Source organism: Aphelocoma coerulescens, chromosome 15 (assembly GCF_041296385.1).
Source record: "Aphelocoma coerulescens isolate FSJ_1873_10779 chromosome 15, UR_Acoe_1.0, whole genome shotgun sequence".
Classification (NCBI taxonomy): domain Eukaryota; kingdom Metazoa; phylum Chordata; class Aves; order Passeriformes; family Corvidae; genus Aphelocoma; species Aphelocoma coerulescens.
The window spans coordinates 13,104,598-13,120,002 of record NC_091029.1 but is presented as its reverse complement, the minus strand read 5'-3'; the positions used below and the strand labels follow the sequence as shown (position 1 = coordinate 13,120,002).

The following is a 15,405-nucleotide window of genomic DNA, read 5'->3' as shown; positions in this document are numbered from 1 at the left end:
CTGTCCCCTCAGCCCCATAACCGCCCCCTATTTCCATAACCGCCCCAGCTGGCCCCCTCAGCCCCACAACTGCCCCCTCAGCCTGCTAACTGTCCCTCAGACCCGTAACTGCCCCCTCAGCCCCACAACTGCCCCCTCAGCCCCACAATTGCCCCCTCAGACCCGTAACTGGCCCCTCAGCCCCACAACTGCCCCCTCAGCCCCACAACTGCCCCCTCAGACCCGTAACTGCCCCCTCAGACCCGTAACTGCCCCCCCGCCCCACAACTGCCCCGGTCGCCACGGTGACCGGAGGCCGCGGGGTCACGTGCTCGGCCAGGTCCCGCCCCCGCCGCCATGCCGCGGAGGGGGGGGTGAGTGACGTGTGTTGGGCGTGGTTATGCAAATCAGCGTTGGGGCGTGGTTTGGTGACGTAGGGCGGTGGGCGGGGCATGCTGCGGGAGCGGTGGCGCGCGCCATGGGGCCGGAGGAGCCCGACCTTTACCGGGACACGTGGGTCCGATACCTGGGTGAGCACCGGGAACCGGCACCGGGAACCGGCACCGGGCACCGAGAACCGGCACCGGGAACCGGCATTGCGCGCAGACCCCGAGAACCGGGCGCTGGCATTGAGCACTGACACCGAGAAGCGGGCACTGACACCGGAAACCGGGTAACCGGCACCGGGCACTGACACTGAGTACAGAGCACTGACACCGGGTACCGGCGCCGGGAACCGGCCACTGACGCCGGGAACCGGTACCAGCACCGAGCATTGACACTGGGTACAGGCACGGGGCATTGACATTGGGCGCTAACATCAAATACCGGCACCGGGATCTCGGCACGGACATCGGGTGCACGCCCAGCACAAACAGGGGGTGCTGACACTGGGTATGGGGCACTGACATCGGGTACCGGCTGTGCAAACGGGGCAGTGATACCGGACACCGGCCCCTGTCACAGGGTGCTGGCACCAAGAACCGGGCAGTGACAGCGGGTACTGACACCAGGAACTGGGGGCATCAGTGCTGGGCACTGGGCACAGCACCAGACACTGGTACCGGGTACCGATGTCAGGCACCACACCGGGAACCAGGCACTGACACCCAGCACTGTTTTAGGAACTTGACACCAGACACTGCGGTGGGTACCGGGCACCAACACCACACACCACACTGCCCTGGGCACCGGGCACGACACCCAGCGCTGGTACCGTGAGTGCACTGGGTCTGTGATACCGGGCACGGGGCACCGACACCCAGCACCGAGTACTGGGCACTGATAAAGGGTTCTGGTACTGGTTACCAGCACCACACAGCGGGCCCTGGCTCTGGGCACTGCACACCAGCACCATGCACGGACCCTGGGCAGCAGGACCAGTTATGGGCACTGGGCAGACACAGATACCAGAACCGGGCTCTGTCACTGGCACTGGGCACCTGTCACAGACACCAGCACTGGCAGCAGTCACCCCCAGCCCAGCTGTCCTGGTGGCAGAGGGCTCCAAGGAGACCCAGGCACTCCAAACACCTCCTTGGTACAGTATCCATCCAGTGACATTGGGACACCCTGAGGGTGACATGGGGACACAGTCAGTCCCTGACCCTACCATCCCCTCAGGTTATGCCAACGAGGTGGGCGAGTCCTTCCGCCCACTGGTGCCAGTGCCGGTGGTGTGGGCCAGCTACGGTGTGGCCACCGCCTACGTGACCGCCGACGCCATTGACAAGGGTCGGAAAGCCGCCGCTGTGAGTGCCGCCCCTCCTCATCCCCCCAGCCACTCCCTCCTCACTCTTCCACTGACCCCTGTGTCCCCCCAGGCCCACGCGCAGGACCCTACGCGGGTGGGGGTGGCCGTGGTGGACACCTTCGTGTGGCAGAGCCTGGCCTCGGTGGCCATCCCCGGCTTCACCATCAACCGGCTCTGCGCCGCCTCGCTGGCCCTGCTGGGGTCCCTCACCCGCTGGCCCCTGCCGGTGCGCCGCTGGACCACCACTGCCCTGGGGCTGGCTGCCATCCCCCTCATCATCACCCCCATCGACAGGTAACGGGGACACCCCTGGGGCGGGTGGGTGCCACCACCCCATCCCCACATCCCGGAGGGAGCGAGCGCATGTCTTCCTTGGGGAGCTGGTCCCAGTATGGGCTTGGGGCTGGGAGCAGAGGGTGGTGATGGGCTGTCTCCACTCCAAAGGGACTTTGCTGGGGTCCAGCCAGGACATGTCCCTGCCAGGATGGGGATTATCTGGAGCTGAGCTGGGATTACCACAGTGAGGCTGTGCTAAACCTGGTTTTGGTGGCGCTGCTGTCTCAGGGATATTAAGGGCAGCCCCACCCATCCCACATCACATCCACTGCCCCAGAGACCCCCCCCGGGACTCCACTGATGCCCTCTCCTGCTGCAGGACTGTGGATTTCCTGATGGATTCCAGCCTCCGCAAGCTTTACGGGACACCAGGAGAGCCCCCAACGTCCCACTGAGCACCTGGCACGCTCTGGGGAAACTGAGGCATGCTGCTGTGACCCACCTACTGTGACCCCTCACTCTGGTGACCCCCAGGGTGGCCACCCTGCCCCACACTGGTCCTAATAAACCATTTCAAACATGAGCCTTGATGGGTGATGTTGAGGTGCCACCACAGCCAGGCCGTGTCCTGTCCTGGGGGACCCATGGGTCTGGGTGGGTCCTAACCCCTTGGGGGTCTCCACCATGGGATAAGAGGTCTCTACCTGCTCAGAGCAGCCCTGCTGGCCCCACCCTGGAACCTCTCCATCTCCACAGCCTCATGGGACATCCAAGGAGCTGCCACCATGTCCATGGTCTCCAAGGACATGAAATCCACCCAGCCAGGAGCCACCAGCTCCAGCACCACAGGCTGGGACAGTGCCACAACACCTGGAAGCCACATCTCCAGGTACCTGGAAGAACCTGGAGATGTGGCTTGCCACTGTAGTGGCACATCCCCATCCCTTGGTGGCATCCACATGCTACCACCAGGAGAAGCTTTAGAGAAAACAAAACCACCATTTATTGAGAAAGGGGCTCTGGCCCCACCTCACCCTGTTTCTCAGTCTCCCTGAGGACCAGGGTTCCCACCACACTCTGCAGCTCAACCTGGAAGGGACACCTCTGCCTCGGTGGCCTCTGTCCCTGCTGGGGTCTGCCCAGGCGCCAGGTGGTCAGGGCCAGCCCCAGCAGTCCCCCCAGCACAGCGACCACCAGCATGGCACTGCCCACCAGGGCCAGCCCGGCCAGCAGGAGCCTCTTCACCGTCTGGCATGGCGCTGGGGATGGCAAAGAACACACCTGGGAGTCAGAGGGGGGTTCAGCACAAGAGGTGGGAGTTTTGGGGAGATGGCAGAGGGTTGGGGTGCCCCTCACCTTTGTACCACGGCACCTTCTCCTGCACCAGCACTGGTCCAACTGTCTCCCAGTGGCGTGCCCCTTCTCCTGGGAATGCTATGGGAGGATATCTCCAATGCAGTCCATCCCAGGTGCAGGAGCCCTCCCAAGACCCCAAAACAATGTGGGGCCACCCTGTCCCACCCCCGGTACCTGGTGTGTCTCCACGGAGGGTGTCAGCAGGGGGACAGCCGGTGTCACAGCAGTGGCACGCGGCACTCCAGGCAGGGTCCTCTGCGTTGTGCCAGCTGGGAGAGAAGTGGGGGGGGTGGCTCTAGGGGTCCCCAGACTCCACCACAAGTCCCATGTGGTGCCACCCAGAGATGTCCCCCAGGAAGGACCTTCCCAACACATCTACAGCATGAGGGAGCTGAGACCGGTGGCGATGCCACCAGCTGCCATCGAATAAGAGGTGGCATTTAGACCACAGTGAGTTGATTTGGTCCTCCCAGGTGGGTCCCCGCCCCAGAAGTGGGTTCTGCCCCAGGGCACCCAGCGTACCTGGCTGTGGCGTGGCTGTAGAAGCAGGACCTGGTGGCCAGTCCTTGTCCCCATGCCATCAGCAGGCAGTGCACGTAGACCTGCTGAGACACCACATCCTTCCTCAGGGACCCTGCTCTCCTTCCATGCAACCTTGTGGGGCTGAGGCCACCCCAGCCAGAGCAGAACATCCCAGAAAGGATGCTTTGGGACGCCCAGGTCATCCTCCTCCCTAGGACCTCCATCCCACCACCAAGGGCATCATCCTGACCTCACCTGCTCTTCCTTGGGCTCACCCTCCAGCGTGGGGGCTGGGATGGAGAGCTGGAGGACAGACCCCCCTCTCTGGTGCTGGACAGACACATTCCCCAGCTTCTCCCCGTGCAGGCATCTGTGGCAGGAGAGTGACACAGGGACATTCTGGGGCTGTCTCCAGGCTCTGGACATCCCTTTCCATCAGGACATCCTGCAGGACCCCAGGGTGCCTGGTGAAGGAGCCCCTACTTCCCACCCCACCAGCACCGACCCACGGCTGTTCACCACCATGAAGACCCTCCTGGAGTGTCCTGGCTGCTCTGTGGTGGTCCCGTAGCACTGATCCACATGGATCTTCATGGAGATGCTGGGACTGAAGTGGACACTGGCTTCCAAGTGGATCATAGAGCCGGGGCTGAGCACTGGCAGCTTCTCGGTGGCACTGGAATCCTCTGAGGAGATGTGTGGGTTCAGTGGGACACCACTAAGGCTGTCCCATCAGGGACACCAGACATATCCCAGACCACCACTCACCAGTGTCTTAGCCCCCATCCCTACAGCTTCCCCCTTTCAGAGCCCACCCCCTGCCCTGGTTCTGCCCCCCAGGCCTGGCTTCCCTGCTCTCCAGAGCTACAGCACCTTCCTGGACCCCTCCATGGAGCTGAGAGGGACCATGTCACCCATCAGGGGCAGAGCTGACCCCCAAACCCCATTGTGGTATCAGGCACAGGATTGGGAACATCTCAAAGCCCCACCATCCAAAGCCCAACACCCTCCACAAGGACAGGGGGGAGTTCCTGCAGGGACAGCCATCTTTCCTGGTGGTCCTAGCACTGGGGTGAGCCAGGAGAAGGCACTGACTGCTGCTGGTTAAGCCCAAGGATCTTGGCTGGACCCATCCCGGCGTCTCACCCCCAGAGCACTCACCATCCAGGAGCCTCAAGGCAAAATCCATGATGGGCTCCTCAGAGTGGGGGTGAGCAGGAACCCTCCCTGTCCCCATGCCTGAGGACATCACTGGAGCTGTCATCGTGCGACCAGGGGGCTCTGAGGCAGCTGGAGCCACGGTGGTCCCTGCAAGGGGAGGGCTGAGCCAGCAGTAGCATGTCCCAGACACAGCAGGGACATCTAGGTCCTCAGCTATCCCCAGGACTTGTTGGGGACAGGTGGCAGCAGCACAAGGCAGGCAGAGCACCCAGGAGCACATCAAGGGCTCCTCTGTCCCCAGCCCCACCCCAGCAGGAATTCACCAGGAGCGTTCCCAGCACCATGACCCTGACCAGGGCTGGGGACAGACCAGGAGCTGCCCATGGAGTGGGACACCACTGCCAGCAGCCACAGACCCCACCAGTGCCTCTGATCCCCCCACCAGCCCAACCAGGTCTCACCAGCCCTGCTAGGACATGGGGGAGCTCCTGGCAGCCCCTTGCTCCAACCCTCAGAGCTTGGGATCATTTTAGGAAGGCTCCTCTCCATCAGGACAGCCCCCAGGTTGTCTCCATCAGGAACCAGTGCTGGGCAAAACAAGGGGCACCCACCTCCTCCAGTACAACCAGTGGGGAGTCCCAGCCCCACTCACCTGCCACCCCCAGCGCAGCCCCACACAGCAGCACCAACCAGCACAGCTCCATCCCCAGGGAGCAGTATCCCCACCCCACCAGCTGCGGGTCTTTAAGGACTTGGGGCTGGGTGTCAATGGGCCCCAGCTGGCACTGATGGGGTTGGGGGCTTTGCTTGGTCTCTGCAGCCATTGGCAGCCCCATACCTAGGGCTGGTCCCACCCCCCACACCTTCCCAGTCCCACCACAAGAGTCTGTGCCCATCTTCCAGTCCCCATCTGTCCCACAGTCCCAGTGCCACGATTCAGACTGGTCCTGCAGGTGGTCCTGAGCATGATCCCATCCCCACCAGTTATTCCTGGTCCCATACTCACCAATCAGTCCTGTTCCCAGCTGTGGTGCTGGTCACCCACGTAGCTGTTGTGGTCCTGGTCTTCACCAAGGTCCAGATCCCACCACAAGGTCCCATCCCCACCAGTTAGTCCTGGCCCTGTGCGTGGTGCTGGTCCCACTATGTTCTTTTACTCCTGCACATGGTCCTGGTCCAACCAGTTTGCCCTGGTCCCAGTTCACCACATGGTCTGGTCCCATCCCTCAGCCTTGGTCCCTTAGATGTCCCTGGTCCCAACTCATGAGACACATGGTCCTAGGCCCACCACAGTTTTGACCCCACCATGGTCATGATCCCATGGATGATCCCGGTCCCACCATCGAGCCCCAGGCCCCAGTACCCCTCCTTGTCCCATCATAGCTCTGTTTCTCCAGGACAGGAAGTCCCACCTGGGAGCAGCAGTTTGGTCACAGCCAGGAGAGAGACCTGGTGAAGTGCTTGTGTCCCTGGGTCCTGTCTGTCTCAGGTGTCCCCACCACAGCCCCAACACCCCACCACAGGCCTCCTCTGAGTGGGCTGACCTGGTGGCCTGGGTGCAGAGGGAGCGTGGAGAAGTCCCAGTGCAAGTCCCATGGCCACTCCTGAAATGGGGTGCCCCCCACCAGCAGCAGAGCTGGGATGTGGTGACGTGAGTGGCTTTTGTCACCAGTGATGGCTGTCCCATGGCTCTGGTGTCCCTGGGAAGCCAGCAGATCTTCCTGGGGGCATCTGCACACCATGGGGATGTCCCCCAGCACCCGGCAGAGACACTGGGGACAGACCCAGGCACCCCACTCGCACTGGGGGTCTCATTCCTCAGCACTGCCTGGGGGACACGGGGCCCCCACCCCCAGTGGTGATGGGGACAGTGGTGCCAGGGCCCTGGGGAGCTCCCAGAAGGAGCAAGGACTGGCTGAGCATCCTGCTGTGGCTGTAAGGACATCCTCACCCCATCCATCCCATCCTGGAGAAGAAGGAGATGGCTGGAGACCAGCCAGACCATCCTTATGTTAAAAACTGCCAAATATACAACTATATTACAAAAGTAAATTGTTTTTTTATTTCTGGTCTTTACAGAAGGAGCCAAACACAGGTGGGGGGACAAGGGGGTCCTTGTGCTGGGGGGGAGGCTCAGCCACAGGTGCCACCTCTGTGCCCAGCCAGGGCCACTCTCAGCAGGACGCGGTGTCACCAGTGTCATCCAGCCCAGCTGGGACGCACAAGGTTTGTCCCCAAGGCAGGGTGGGGACTGGGGGGGCCATCCCCCTGCCCTCAGGATCCCCACTGTGCCCAGGATGGCATCACGGGGACAGTCCCACTGCACCCACTCCCATCTCCTCCCCACGCCAGTTGTCACCAGACCGTGTTGGCCTTTTGGGATGTCCCCTGTGGGCCATGGGGCCCTCTAACCGGGATGATGGAGGGCAGGGAGGGGGTGCCCTTTGCCACGGGACCCTGTTGATAAAGGCTGGGGCTTTTGGGGTGGGTTTCCCAATCTCCAAATGGCTCCGGGTGGCCCTGGGTCACAGCCTGCCATGGAGTGATGACTGTGGGCGGGCTGAGAACGTGCTGCACTCATCACACCCATGGGCTGGGGCAGTGCAGCAGGTTCTGACACTCTCACAACCCCAAAACCAGCAGGGTGATTTGAGGAGCCCCTGGAGGGTCGAGTTCCCTGTGGGCATCTCTGCCCACCCTGGGCAAGGGGACCGTCTGCCACTGCTGTCCCAGCACATCCCTGCCTGCACCCAGCAACCTGGCGATGGATGTCCTGCTCCCGCTGTGACGAGGCCACATCCTTCACAAATCCCTCCTCCAGCCTTTCCGTGGGGAAGGAAGAAGTGGATCCTGCAGGAAAACACCACCCCTGAGCCCCCAGTCCTTGACCCCGCTGACAGAGGCAGTCTCCGCTCTCCTGCCCCAAGCTGGGGCTCTGCAGGAAGGTGATGGAGGATCCCCCCAAAAGTTCCCAGGCTCCAGAGCCTCCAGCCAGTTCCAAACCAAGAGAACCATGAGTAAGAAAAGTGAAAGCACCTGGTTCTTCCCCAGGGGAGCGGGGCACCTGCCAGCCCCTACCATTTGAGGAAGTCCCGCACGTAGCTCCACAGCTTGGTGATCCAGAGGTTGGCCCCCAGGTCAGTCAGGTACTGGATTTCGGGCGTCAGCATCTTGCGGCACAGCTTCTGGTGCTTCTTGCTGATCTTCTTCTTCAAGTTGTACCCCAGGATGGTCTTCTCCCCTAGGGGCTGCCAGGGCTGCATGGAGGACTCCTGGATGGCGCTGGCATCCACGGCATGGCCCCCATCAATGCAGATGCTGGTCATCTTCTCATTCTCTCGCTGCAGCTCAGCCACATCCCTGGCCATCCTCTCCCTCCCGTAGGCCTCCACCTTGCGCCAGAAGGTGGCATTGAAGTAGCGGTAGAGCTTGGCATCAATGAGGTTCCAGGCGGTTGCCTGCTCGTACAGCTCAGGGGTCAACCGGGACACAGTGGAGCCTTTGCGGGCGTTGAGCTTGAAGTAGAGGACGTCCTCCAGCTGCCAGCACAGCAGGTCCTTGAGCAGCACCAGCGACTCGTCGAAGTACTCGAGCAACATGACGAGGTGGAAGCGGCGGTCGATCTCCTGGATGTGCTCCTCCACCAGCGGGCTGTTGGCGTCCATGCTGCTGTCGTAGCCGAAGTCAAAGAACAGGAGGTTTTGGAGGTAGTGAGCGTTGAACCCGTTGGGGTCGTAGTAGTGCTGGGGGTCCCGGAGGAACTCGTCCAGCTTATCCTCCCCCGAGATCTTCCAGGTGAGGGGGATGACGGGCCCGAAGTAGTGGAAGGAGGACTCGAAGAGGTACGCGGGGTCCCGCAGCACCGTCACGAAGGTGGCGTCGGGCGGCAGGAGCTTGCGCACCTCCTCGTAGTGGAAGCGCATGTGGTTGCAGATGATGTTGAAGCACACCCCGGGCCGGTAGTGCTGCACCTGGCTGCGCTCGAAGAAGGACGGGTAGTAGAAGTCGTTGCGGCCGTTGGGGAAGGCGAATTTCAGGTGATGCTTCTCCCCGAAGCGGAAGAGGATGTTGAGGATGGTGCTGCTGGCGGTCTTGTGGGTCTTCATGAACATGACGTTGAGCTTGGGCCGGCAGCTCCACCCTGAGGTGCTGCCCGTGCTGTTGGACGGGGATGGAGCCTGGACGGGGGACAGGTGGGAGGAGCAGGAGAAGGGGATGGGGATCCTGGGTGGGAGAAGAGGCGAACACCATAGTGAGAGTGGCCCTGGCACTTTGAAGGCTTAGGGATATTCTGTGGTGGAAGAGCTGGATCTAGGGATGGGTGCTGGACCTTGGGAATATATGCTGAACCTGGGAATGGGTGTTGGACTTGGGGACAGCTGCTGGACCTGGGAATGGGTGCTGGAAATGGGAATAGGTGTGGGAAATGGAAATAGAGCAGGGGGTCTTCATGGGCATGGCCATGGTGATCCTGGTGAAGATGATGCCAAAAAGTGCATTAAGGGGAGCTCTCCATGGCCACAACTCCATGGAGAGGAGCTGATAACATTTTTATGGGGTCTGAGAGCTCTCAACCCTTTGTAGGATCCATGGAGGAGGCCTGGGAGTTCTCAACCCCTTGTAGGATTCATGGAGGGGGATAGGGAGCTCTCAACCCCTTAGAGGAGTCACAAACCCCTCATGGGATCTGTGGTCTGGGACCTCTCAACACCTTGTGGGATCCATGAAGGATCCAGCCCTCAGCAGAGGGAGAAATAATCCCAGAGCCTGGCCCCACAGATGAGTTCACGGGCCCTGCACATGGGCCCTGCACATGAGCACATGGTGCCACAAGGCGTGTTATCTGAGCTGCCTGGGGCAGCGAGCAGATCCCACAGATTTGGGTGACTTTGGACACCCATAACGAACTTGCCAAACTGATCTTTGATAAGGATCCCATCCAACGGCACAGGTCAGCACCAGGTTTATGAGGCATTTGCATGTGGACCTTGTTTACAAGCTTGGAAATAAATTTGATGACAGAAGGCATGGCTGGGAGCCGAGCCATGCAGAGCTGCAGCAGTGAAAGAACCTGAGACTCGAGTCCTCTCCTCTTCTTTCCTCTCTGCCCATCCCTCTCCCCTCATCCCTTTTCTTCTCCCTTCCCTCTTCCCTCCTCTTTCCACCCAGGAGCAGTGAGTGCCCCAGGGTGTGTCCCCAGCCCCCTGGGGAGTTGGGGGCCACTTCTCCCCTAGCTGTGGGACAGGGTGCAGCCTCCAGCAAGAAGGGGACATCTTGGTGTGAAGCCACCAGGGCCTGGAAAGGCCCAGGGCCATCTCCATGTCCCCCATGTCCAGCTGGGGAGTTCCTGGTGTGGAACAGGGAGGCTGAGCTGCAGGGGGGACACGTGGGGACCCCAGACTCACTCGGTGACGCTGACTTGCAGTGGGGGGACGGCGTAGGAGTAGAGCAGCAACATGAAACTGGTCAGGAGGGTCCCCAGGACCAGCCCCTTGCACATGGACCTCCAGGGCTTCCCATGCCATAGCATCCTGGTCACCTGCAGCCAGAGAGAAGAGACATTGGGGCCAGGGACATGGGCACGGGGTGGGTGTGTGGCTCGAATGAAGCACGTGGACATCTCACGGGCTTTTCCCAGGAAAGCACCTCACTGGCGCCTGGCGTGTCCCAGCCATGGGCACAGCAGATTTGTGGCCCAGGCCCAGCTGCTCTGCCCGCCCAGCCAACCTTTGCCTGCCCTAGGAAAACTCCCAGGGTGACTCCCAAGCTCGGCGGGAGACGCTGCAGGGCTGGGACTGGGGGAAGGGGGAGCTGGGCCATGGACAGCCCAGGGGCACAGTGGGCATCCTCCACTGGGACACCACCAGCACCGGAGGGAGCTCCCTGAGGGCACTGGGATGCATTTTCCCAGGAAAATCTGCAGGCTGGAGCAGGAGCTGCAGCCGCCCGGGATGGTTTGGGTGCTGCAATACCCACCCAGTGTGGCCTCTCCGGCCCTGCCTGCAGCAATGGGGGCTCGGGGGGCTGTGGCAGCTCGGGCTGGCCCAGGGTGGGGGCTGGGGACATGGAGCTGGGGACAAAGGGGTGCGGGGCAGGATGGCACCCCCAAACACAACACACACCCTCGGGGCACACACAGGGGCACACACATCGATGCACGTTCACACACACACACAAGCGCACTCACACACAAAATGTGCGCGCACACCTCAGCCGTGTCCGTACACACACACGTGTGCACACAGACAGACACACAGACGCACACACAGAGCCCCTGTGCCCGCTGCCCCCTCCCCAGCGCTCCCCCCGTGCCCCCCATCCCTGTCCCCTCCCTCCTCCCGGGACAAGGGGTCACCCTCACTGTGACACCGCATTGCAGCAGGGCCGTCCCCTGCGGCAGGACACGGGACACGAGGACACGGGGACACAGGGACACGGCACTCGTGACCGCAGGCCCCCACAGCAGAGCCCCGCGCCCGGGAGCTCCCCCGAGCTGAGGGCTGAGCCCCACCAGCTCTGCACCCCCATTTAGCGGCGGCGGCAGCATCCCCTGCCGAGCTCCCGCTGATCCCGCTGCTCCACATCCTCCGGAATCCTTCAGCCAAGGCTGGCTGCGCTCCCACTGAGAAACACCCCCAAAAATAACCCCCCGGCCCCCCACCCCTGCCCCGCATCGCCCCCTCAGCGCTTCAGCCCTCCCGCGGATACGCCGGCGGGATAAAATCCCGCTGGGATGAGCCGTGGGTCACAGCCCGACAGATTCCGCCCCCCCGAGCCCCGAGGCAAAGCCCCCCCGGTTCCCGGCTCACCCCCAGCCCCGCGGTTACCGGCGCCCGGCGATCCCGGGGTGCCGCCGCTGCCGCCGCTCCCCCGCTCCGGCCCCCCCGGGTCGGATCGCCTCGTGCTGCCGAGATTTCCAGCTCGATGAATAATGAATGGGAAATGCAACCGGAGCCCCGGGCTGCGGCCGGGTGCTGGGCACAGCGCCGCGGACGGGGGGAGAGCTGCGAGAGGGGCACCTGGGGCACCCGAAAAGCTCATCCAAGAGGGCCCCCCTCCCCGCCGCCACTTCCCCTGGAGCCAGGACCACTGGATCAGGCAGGGCTGGTGCATCCAGCCTCTTCTCGAGTGGTTTTCATGTGGATGTGGGGGTGCACGGTGTCAGCACGGGGGGAACAGGTGGCTCTGACTGTATCCCAAAACCGCCGTGTGGGTGTGAATGCCAGAGAGCTCCATGTGCCCAGGAGCAGCTGGAGTTTGCTTTTACACTGTGGCTGTGGTTCCATCACTGGCACCACCTGGCACCACCTGGAAAAGCCACTGGAGAGGGCCGGGGAGACACCCACTTTTGTGGGTGCTGCCAGGTGGGAGCAGAGCTGGCACCAACCCCATAGGAGTGAGTGAAATAGCACTGTGAACCCCCTGATGAGTCCAAATGGATCCCAATGAGTCCAGATGGCTCCAAATGGATCCTGATAGATCCCTACGGGACCCCACCAGGCCCCCAGGACCACACAGCACCCCATTCCAGAGCTCTGGAATGCCAAGGGGATGCCTCACGCTACCCTGCCTGGCTCCCTGGGGTGGTTCTGGCAAACACTTCCCAGCCAAATACTCTATTGACATTGCCTGTAGCGAGCAGCTTAATTATTAATAGCTCTGATGAGAAACGTGGTGTGCCAGGTGCTCTCCTGAGGCTCCCACAGGTGGGGGTGGCCGCGGCGCCAGCCGGCTGAGATTCCCAGCTGGAGAACACGTAACAAGAGTTACCCCCTGGACAGTCCAGGCCACGCAGCTCCGCAGCCCCATCTCTGTGTCCCAGCAGCTCCCCATCTCCCTGGGGGCATCCCAGAGTCTGCTTTTGGGTTTTCCCTACAGGATCCATTTTTTTAGGGCCAAACCCCTGCCATACACAAGGTGCATCCACCTGCTTGCTCCTAATCCCACAAGTCCCTGGACACACAGTTTTCCACAGACCCCATCCCACACAGGCATGGTGCTTCCTACCCTCCTGTCCCCTCTGTGCCCCACGGGTACACAATTTCCTCCAGCATCCTGCCCCATAGAGCTGCTTCCCGAGCATCCCACTGTCCCCTCCCCCCCAGCATCCCAACACCCTCCAGGCATCCCCTCAAGCATCCCACTGCCCCCCAAGCAACCCAACAAGCATCCTGCTGCCCCCTTACCATCCTGCCGCCCTCCAAGCACCCCACCACCCTCCAAGCATCCCGACCCCCCCAGTATCCATCACCTTTTCCTCTGCCTGCGCCGCTGGCGCTGGGCCGTGCCTCTGCTCTCCTGCGCTGGCCGGGGTGCCGGGGGAGCGGGCGGCACGGGGCGGGGGTGCCGATGCTGCTCCGACATGGAATAAGCTCTTCCCGGGCAGCTCCCCGCAAATGCCGGCTTTTCCAAAGCCTCCCCACTGCACCGCGGTGTTTACGGCATCACCGGGATAGCAAGCCTGGGTCGCCGGCCTGGGAAGGGGGAACGGGACAGGACTGGGAGCGGCTGGCGGGGGACGCGGGGCTGCGGCCGGGCACTGCCCGGCTCCCCGGGGCCGGCCCTGGGTGCCTGCGGCCACCCCGAGCCACCGGGCTCCCCACCTACTGCCGAGGCACAGAGGAGCCATTCAGCCCGCGCCGGGAACAACGGGGACATTTGTCTCCATCTGTGACCGCGGCCTCAACGGGGACATTGTCCCTGCGGGGCCCACTGCCGGCCCCTCGGCTCGCTGCCACCAGCCTGGCTTGGCCCCACGGCCCTGGGTGACGGCGGCCGGCCCTGGGCGGTGGCACCCAGCCTCCGTCCTCCTCCTCGTCCCGCGGGACAGCTCAAGGCCTGGCTGTCACCTCCCGCAGCCGGAGCTTACCTGGGCTTGGGGATCTCGCTCCCGCACCCCGTCCCTGTGACCTGATCGCCGGGGCGCTCTGGCCACGCACCATCGGCTCCTCTTCATCATCCCTCAGCTTCCCCGCCCTCCTCCCTCCCTCCCACTATGTTTCCATGGATTTATGGCCTTAACGACAGCAATATTCTGGCATCTCCAACCTTGGTGTGACAGACTTTCCACTCTCCTCTAGTCGTGCCAGCTGACTGGGTGCCCAGAGGGTGCCCTGGCCACGGCAGGAGGGCTCACCCCTGCTGCTGGTCCATCACCGTACACATGGCAGGGTGAAAAAGGGGCTCTTGTGCTCCTGCTGCCCTCAGATCCAAGTCTCTGTCACTAAAGGGGGTGGTGGTGGCCTTGGGTCCCCAAGCAAGGGGTGACCACCTTGGCCATGCCCAGGACTCGCCATCCCCGTCAGAGATGTTTGGGGTTCACAGCTTGTCCCTACGGCATTTGGAGGCATCACCCTGCAGTGAGAGCTGGCAGCTTGCCTCATCCCTGGCAGCTGCCCCATCCTGCTCGACCTCAGTGGGAGCATTTCCCACATGAGGGTAACCTGTACAACTGTCTGGGATCAGAAAAAGCCAGAATAGCTCTGTTTTCATCATCCTCATCATCACAGGAGGAGGGTGAAGACAAGTGGGCACAGTCACAGGATTTGCTGTGGTATCGTTGGCATGGGAGCAAGGAGCTGTCCCACCCCTTCTCTGCAGGGCAGCTCTCCTAATTCCAGATTTCTCCCTCTTTTTTTGGGATGGGTCACAAAAGTAGTCCAGGTTTCTCCCTTTTTGGGGGTGGGTTATGAAGGGATTCCAGGTTTCCCCCTTGGGTTTTTTTGGGGATGGATTGTGAAGGTTTTCCAGGTTTTCCCTTTTTTTTTGGAATGGGTCACAAAGGATTTCCAGGTTTCCCTTTTTTTTGGGGAATGGGTGGTAAAGGGTTTCCAGCCAGAAGAGAGCCGCAGTGGCTGGGATGTAGCAGCTCAACCATGGAATGCTGACAGCCCAGGGATGGATGTGACCGAGCTGGGAAGCCACAACACCCCATTTCCCACATCTTCCCTATCCCACATCCCACGGGGTGCCACCACGAGGGCTCCACCACCTCATCCCCCACCCCTGTCCCCCTGCTTGGGGGGCAGAGCGACCCCAACCCCAATTTGGGGGTACAAAGCAGCACTCACTGAAAGCAGTGACAGCCGGAAACGCGGATCCCGAGGGAGCTGTGGATCCTGAGGGATTGAGTGAGGAGGCCGAGGAGTGGATGGCAGCACCGAGGGGTCACACCCGGCTGGACACACGTCTTTATCGGCCGGAGAGGCCCTGGGCCACTGGACCACTCAGTGGCCACCAGCAGCGGCCCTGCCCGGCAGGCCGAGGCCCTCAGCCCGGCCGTGGGAGTGAGGCCTGGAGCTGGGGTTTGTTTAGAACCGGGGTTTTCTTGTTTAGAACCGGGGTTTTCTTGTTTAGAA

At 62.2% G+C, this 15,405-nt stretch overlaps 3 protein-coding genes across 7 annotated transcripts; 1 reads left to right on the top strand and 2 right to left on the bottom strand.

The window, feature by feature from the left end:
• Positions 1-428: 428 nt before the first annotated feature.
• MTFP1 (mitochondrial fission process 1) lies at positions 429-2,591 on the top strand. The gene is made up of 4 exons (XM_069030861.1): positions 429-509; positions 1,603-1,730; positions 1,803-2,026; positions 2,388-2,591. Exons 1-4 carry the CDS (start codon positions 458-460, stop codon positions 2,461-2,463), a joined length of 480 nt encoding a protein of 159 aa, XP_068886962.1. The 5' UTR covers positions 429-457; the 3' UTR covers positions 2,464-2,591.
• A 392-nt stretch (positions 2,592-2,983) lies between these two features.
• Positions 2,984-5,756, bottom strand: LOC138119232 (zona pellucida sperm-binding protein 3-like). Of its 2 annotated transcripts, none has more exons than XM_069030859.1 (8): positions 5,700-5,756; positions 5,048-5,194; positions 4,392-4,572; positions 4,142-4,256; positions 3,887-3,969; positions 3,539-3,633; positions 3,365-3,442; positions 2,984-3,267 (listed from the first exon to the last, which is right to left on the bottom strand). In XM_069030859.1, exons 1-8 carry the CDS (start codon positions 5,749-5,751, stop codon positions 3,011-3,013), a joined length of 1,008 nt encoding a protein of 335 aa, XP_068886960.1. In that variant the 5' UTR covers positions 5,752-5,756; the 3' UTR covers positions 2,984-3,010. The 2 variants fall into 2 exon arrangements, with proteins under 2 accessions (XP_068886960.1, XP_068886961.1); XM_069030860.1 differs by having other exon boundaries at positions 3,887-3,966.
• A 1,330-nt stretch (positions 5,757-7,086) lies between these two features.
• Positions 7,087-13,998, bottom strand: GAL3ST1 (galactose-3-O-sulfotransferase 1). 4 transcript variants are annotated; one of them, XM_069031033.1, is made up of 4 exons: positions 13,917-13,998; positions 13,299-13,521; positions 10,453-10,586; positions 7,087-9,271 (listed from the first exon to the last, which is right to left on the bottom strand). In XM_069031033.1, the coding sequence occupies exons 3-4, from the start codon at positions 10,575-10,577 to the stop codon at positions 8,122-8,124; spliced, it is 1,275 nt and encodes a 424-aa protein (XP_068887134.1). In that variant the 5' UTR covers positions 10,578-10,586; positions 13,299-13,521; positions 13,917-13,998; the 3' UTR covers positions 7,087-8,121. The 4 variants fall into 4 exon arrangements, with proteins under 4 accessions (XP_068887134.1, XP_068887132.1, XP_068887133.1 ...); XM_069031031.1 differs by lacking the exon at positions 13,917-13,998 and adding an exon at positions 13,651-13,744; XM_069031032.1 differs by lacking the exons at positions 13,299-13,521; positions 13,917-13,998 and adding an exon at positions 11,875-11,949.
• Positions 13,999-15,405: the final 1,407 nt, after the last annotated feature.

What these genes read in the sequence shown, in the direction of transcription:
- MTFP1 (XM_069030861.1), top strand. Translation starts at nt 458, where the DNA reads ATGGGGCCGGAGGAGCCCGACCTTTACCGGGACACGTGGGTCCGATAC. An exon ending in CACGTGGGTCCGATACCTGG is followed by an intron (nt 510 to 1,602) that starts GTGAGCACCGGG and finishes CCATCCCCTCAG; the next exon opens with GTTATGCCAACGAGGTGGGC. An exon ending in ATCATCACCCCCATCGACAG is followed by an intron (nt 2,027 to 2,387) that starts GTAACGGGGACA and finishes CTCCTGCTGCAG; the next exon opens with GACTGTGGATTTCCTGATGG.
- LOC138119232 (XM_069030859.1), bottom strand. Translation starts at nt 5,751, where the DNA reads ATGGAGCTGTGCTGGTTGGTGCTGCTGTGTGGGGCTGCGCTGGGGGTG. An exon ending in CCTCCGTGGAGACACACCAG is followed by an intron (nt 3,443 to 3,538) that starts GTACCGGGGGTG and finishes ATCCTCCCATAG; the next exon opens with CATTCCCAGGAGAAGGGGCA. An exon ending in GAAGGTGCCGTGGTACAAAG is followed by an intron (nt 3,268 to 3,364) that starts GTGAGGGGCACC and finishes TGCCATCCCCAG; the next exon opens with CGCCATGCCAGACGGTGAAG.
- GAL3ST1 (XM_069031031.1), bottom strand. Translation starts at nt 13,676, where the DNA reads ATGGCTCCTCTGTGCCTCGGCAGTAG. An exon ending in CCTCTGTGCCTCGGCAGTAG is followed by an intron (nt 13,522 to 13,650) that starts GTGGGGAGCCCG and finishes CCCCCTTCCCAG; the next exon opens with GCCGGCGACCCAGGCTTGCT. An exon ending in CGGCGCAGGCAGAGGAAAAG is followed by an intron (nt 10,587 to 13,298) that starts GTGATGGATACT and finishes CTCTGGCTGCAG; the next exon opens with GTGACCAGGATGCTATGGCA.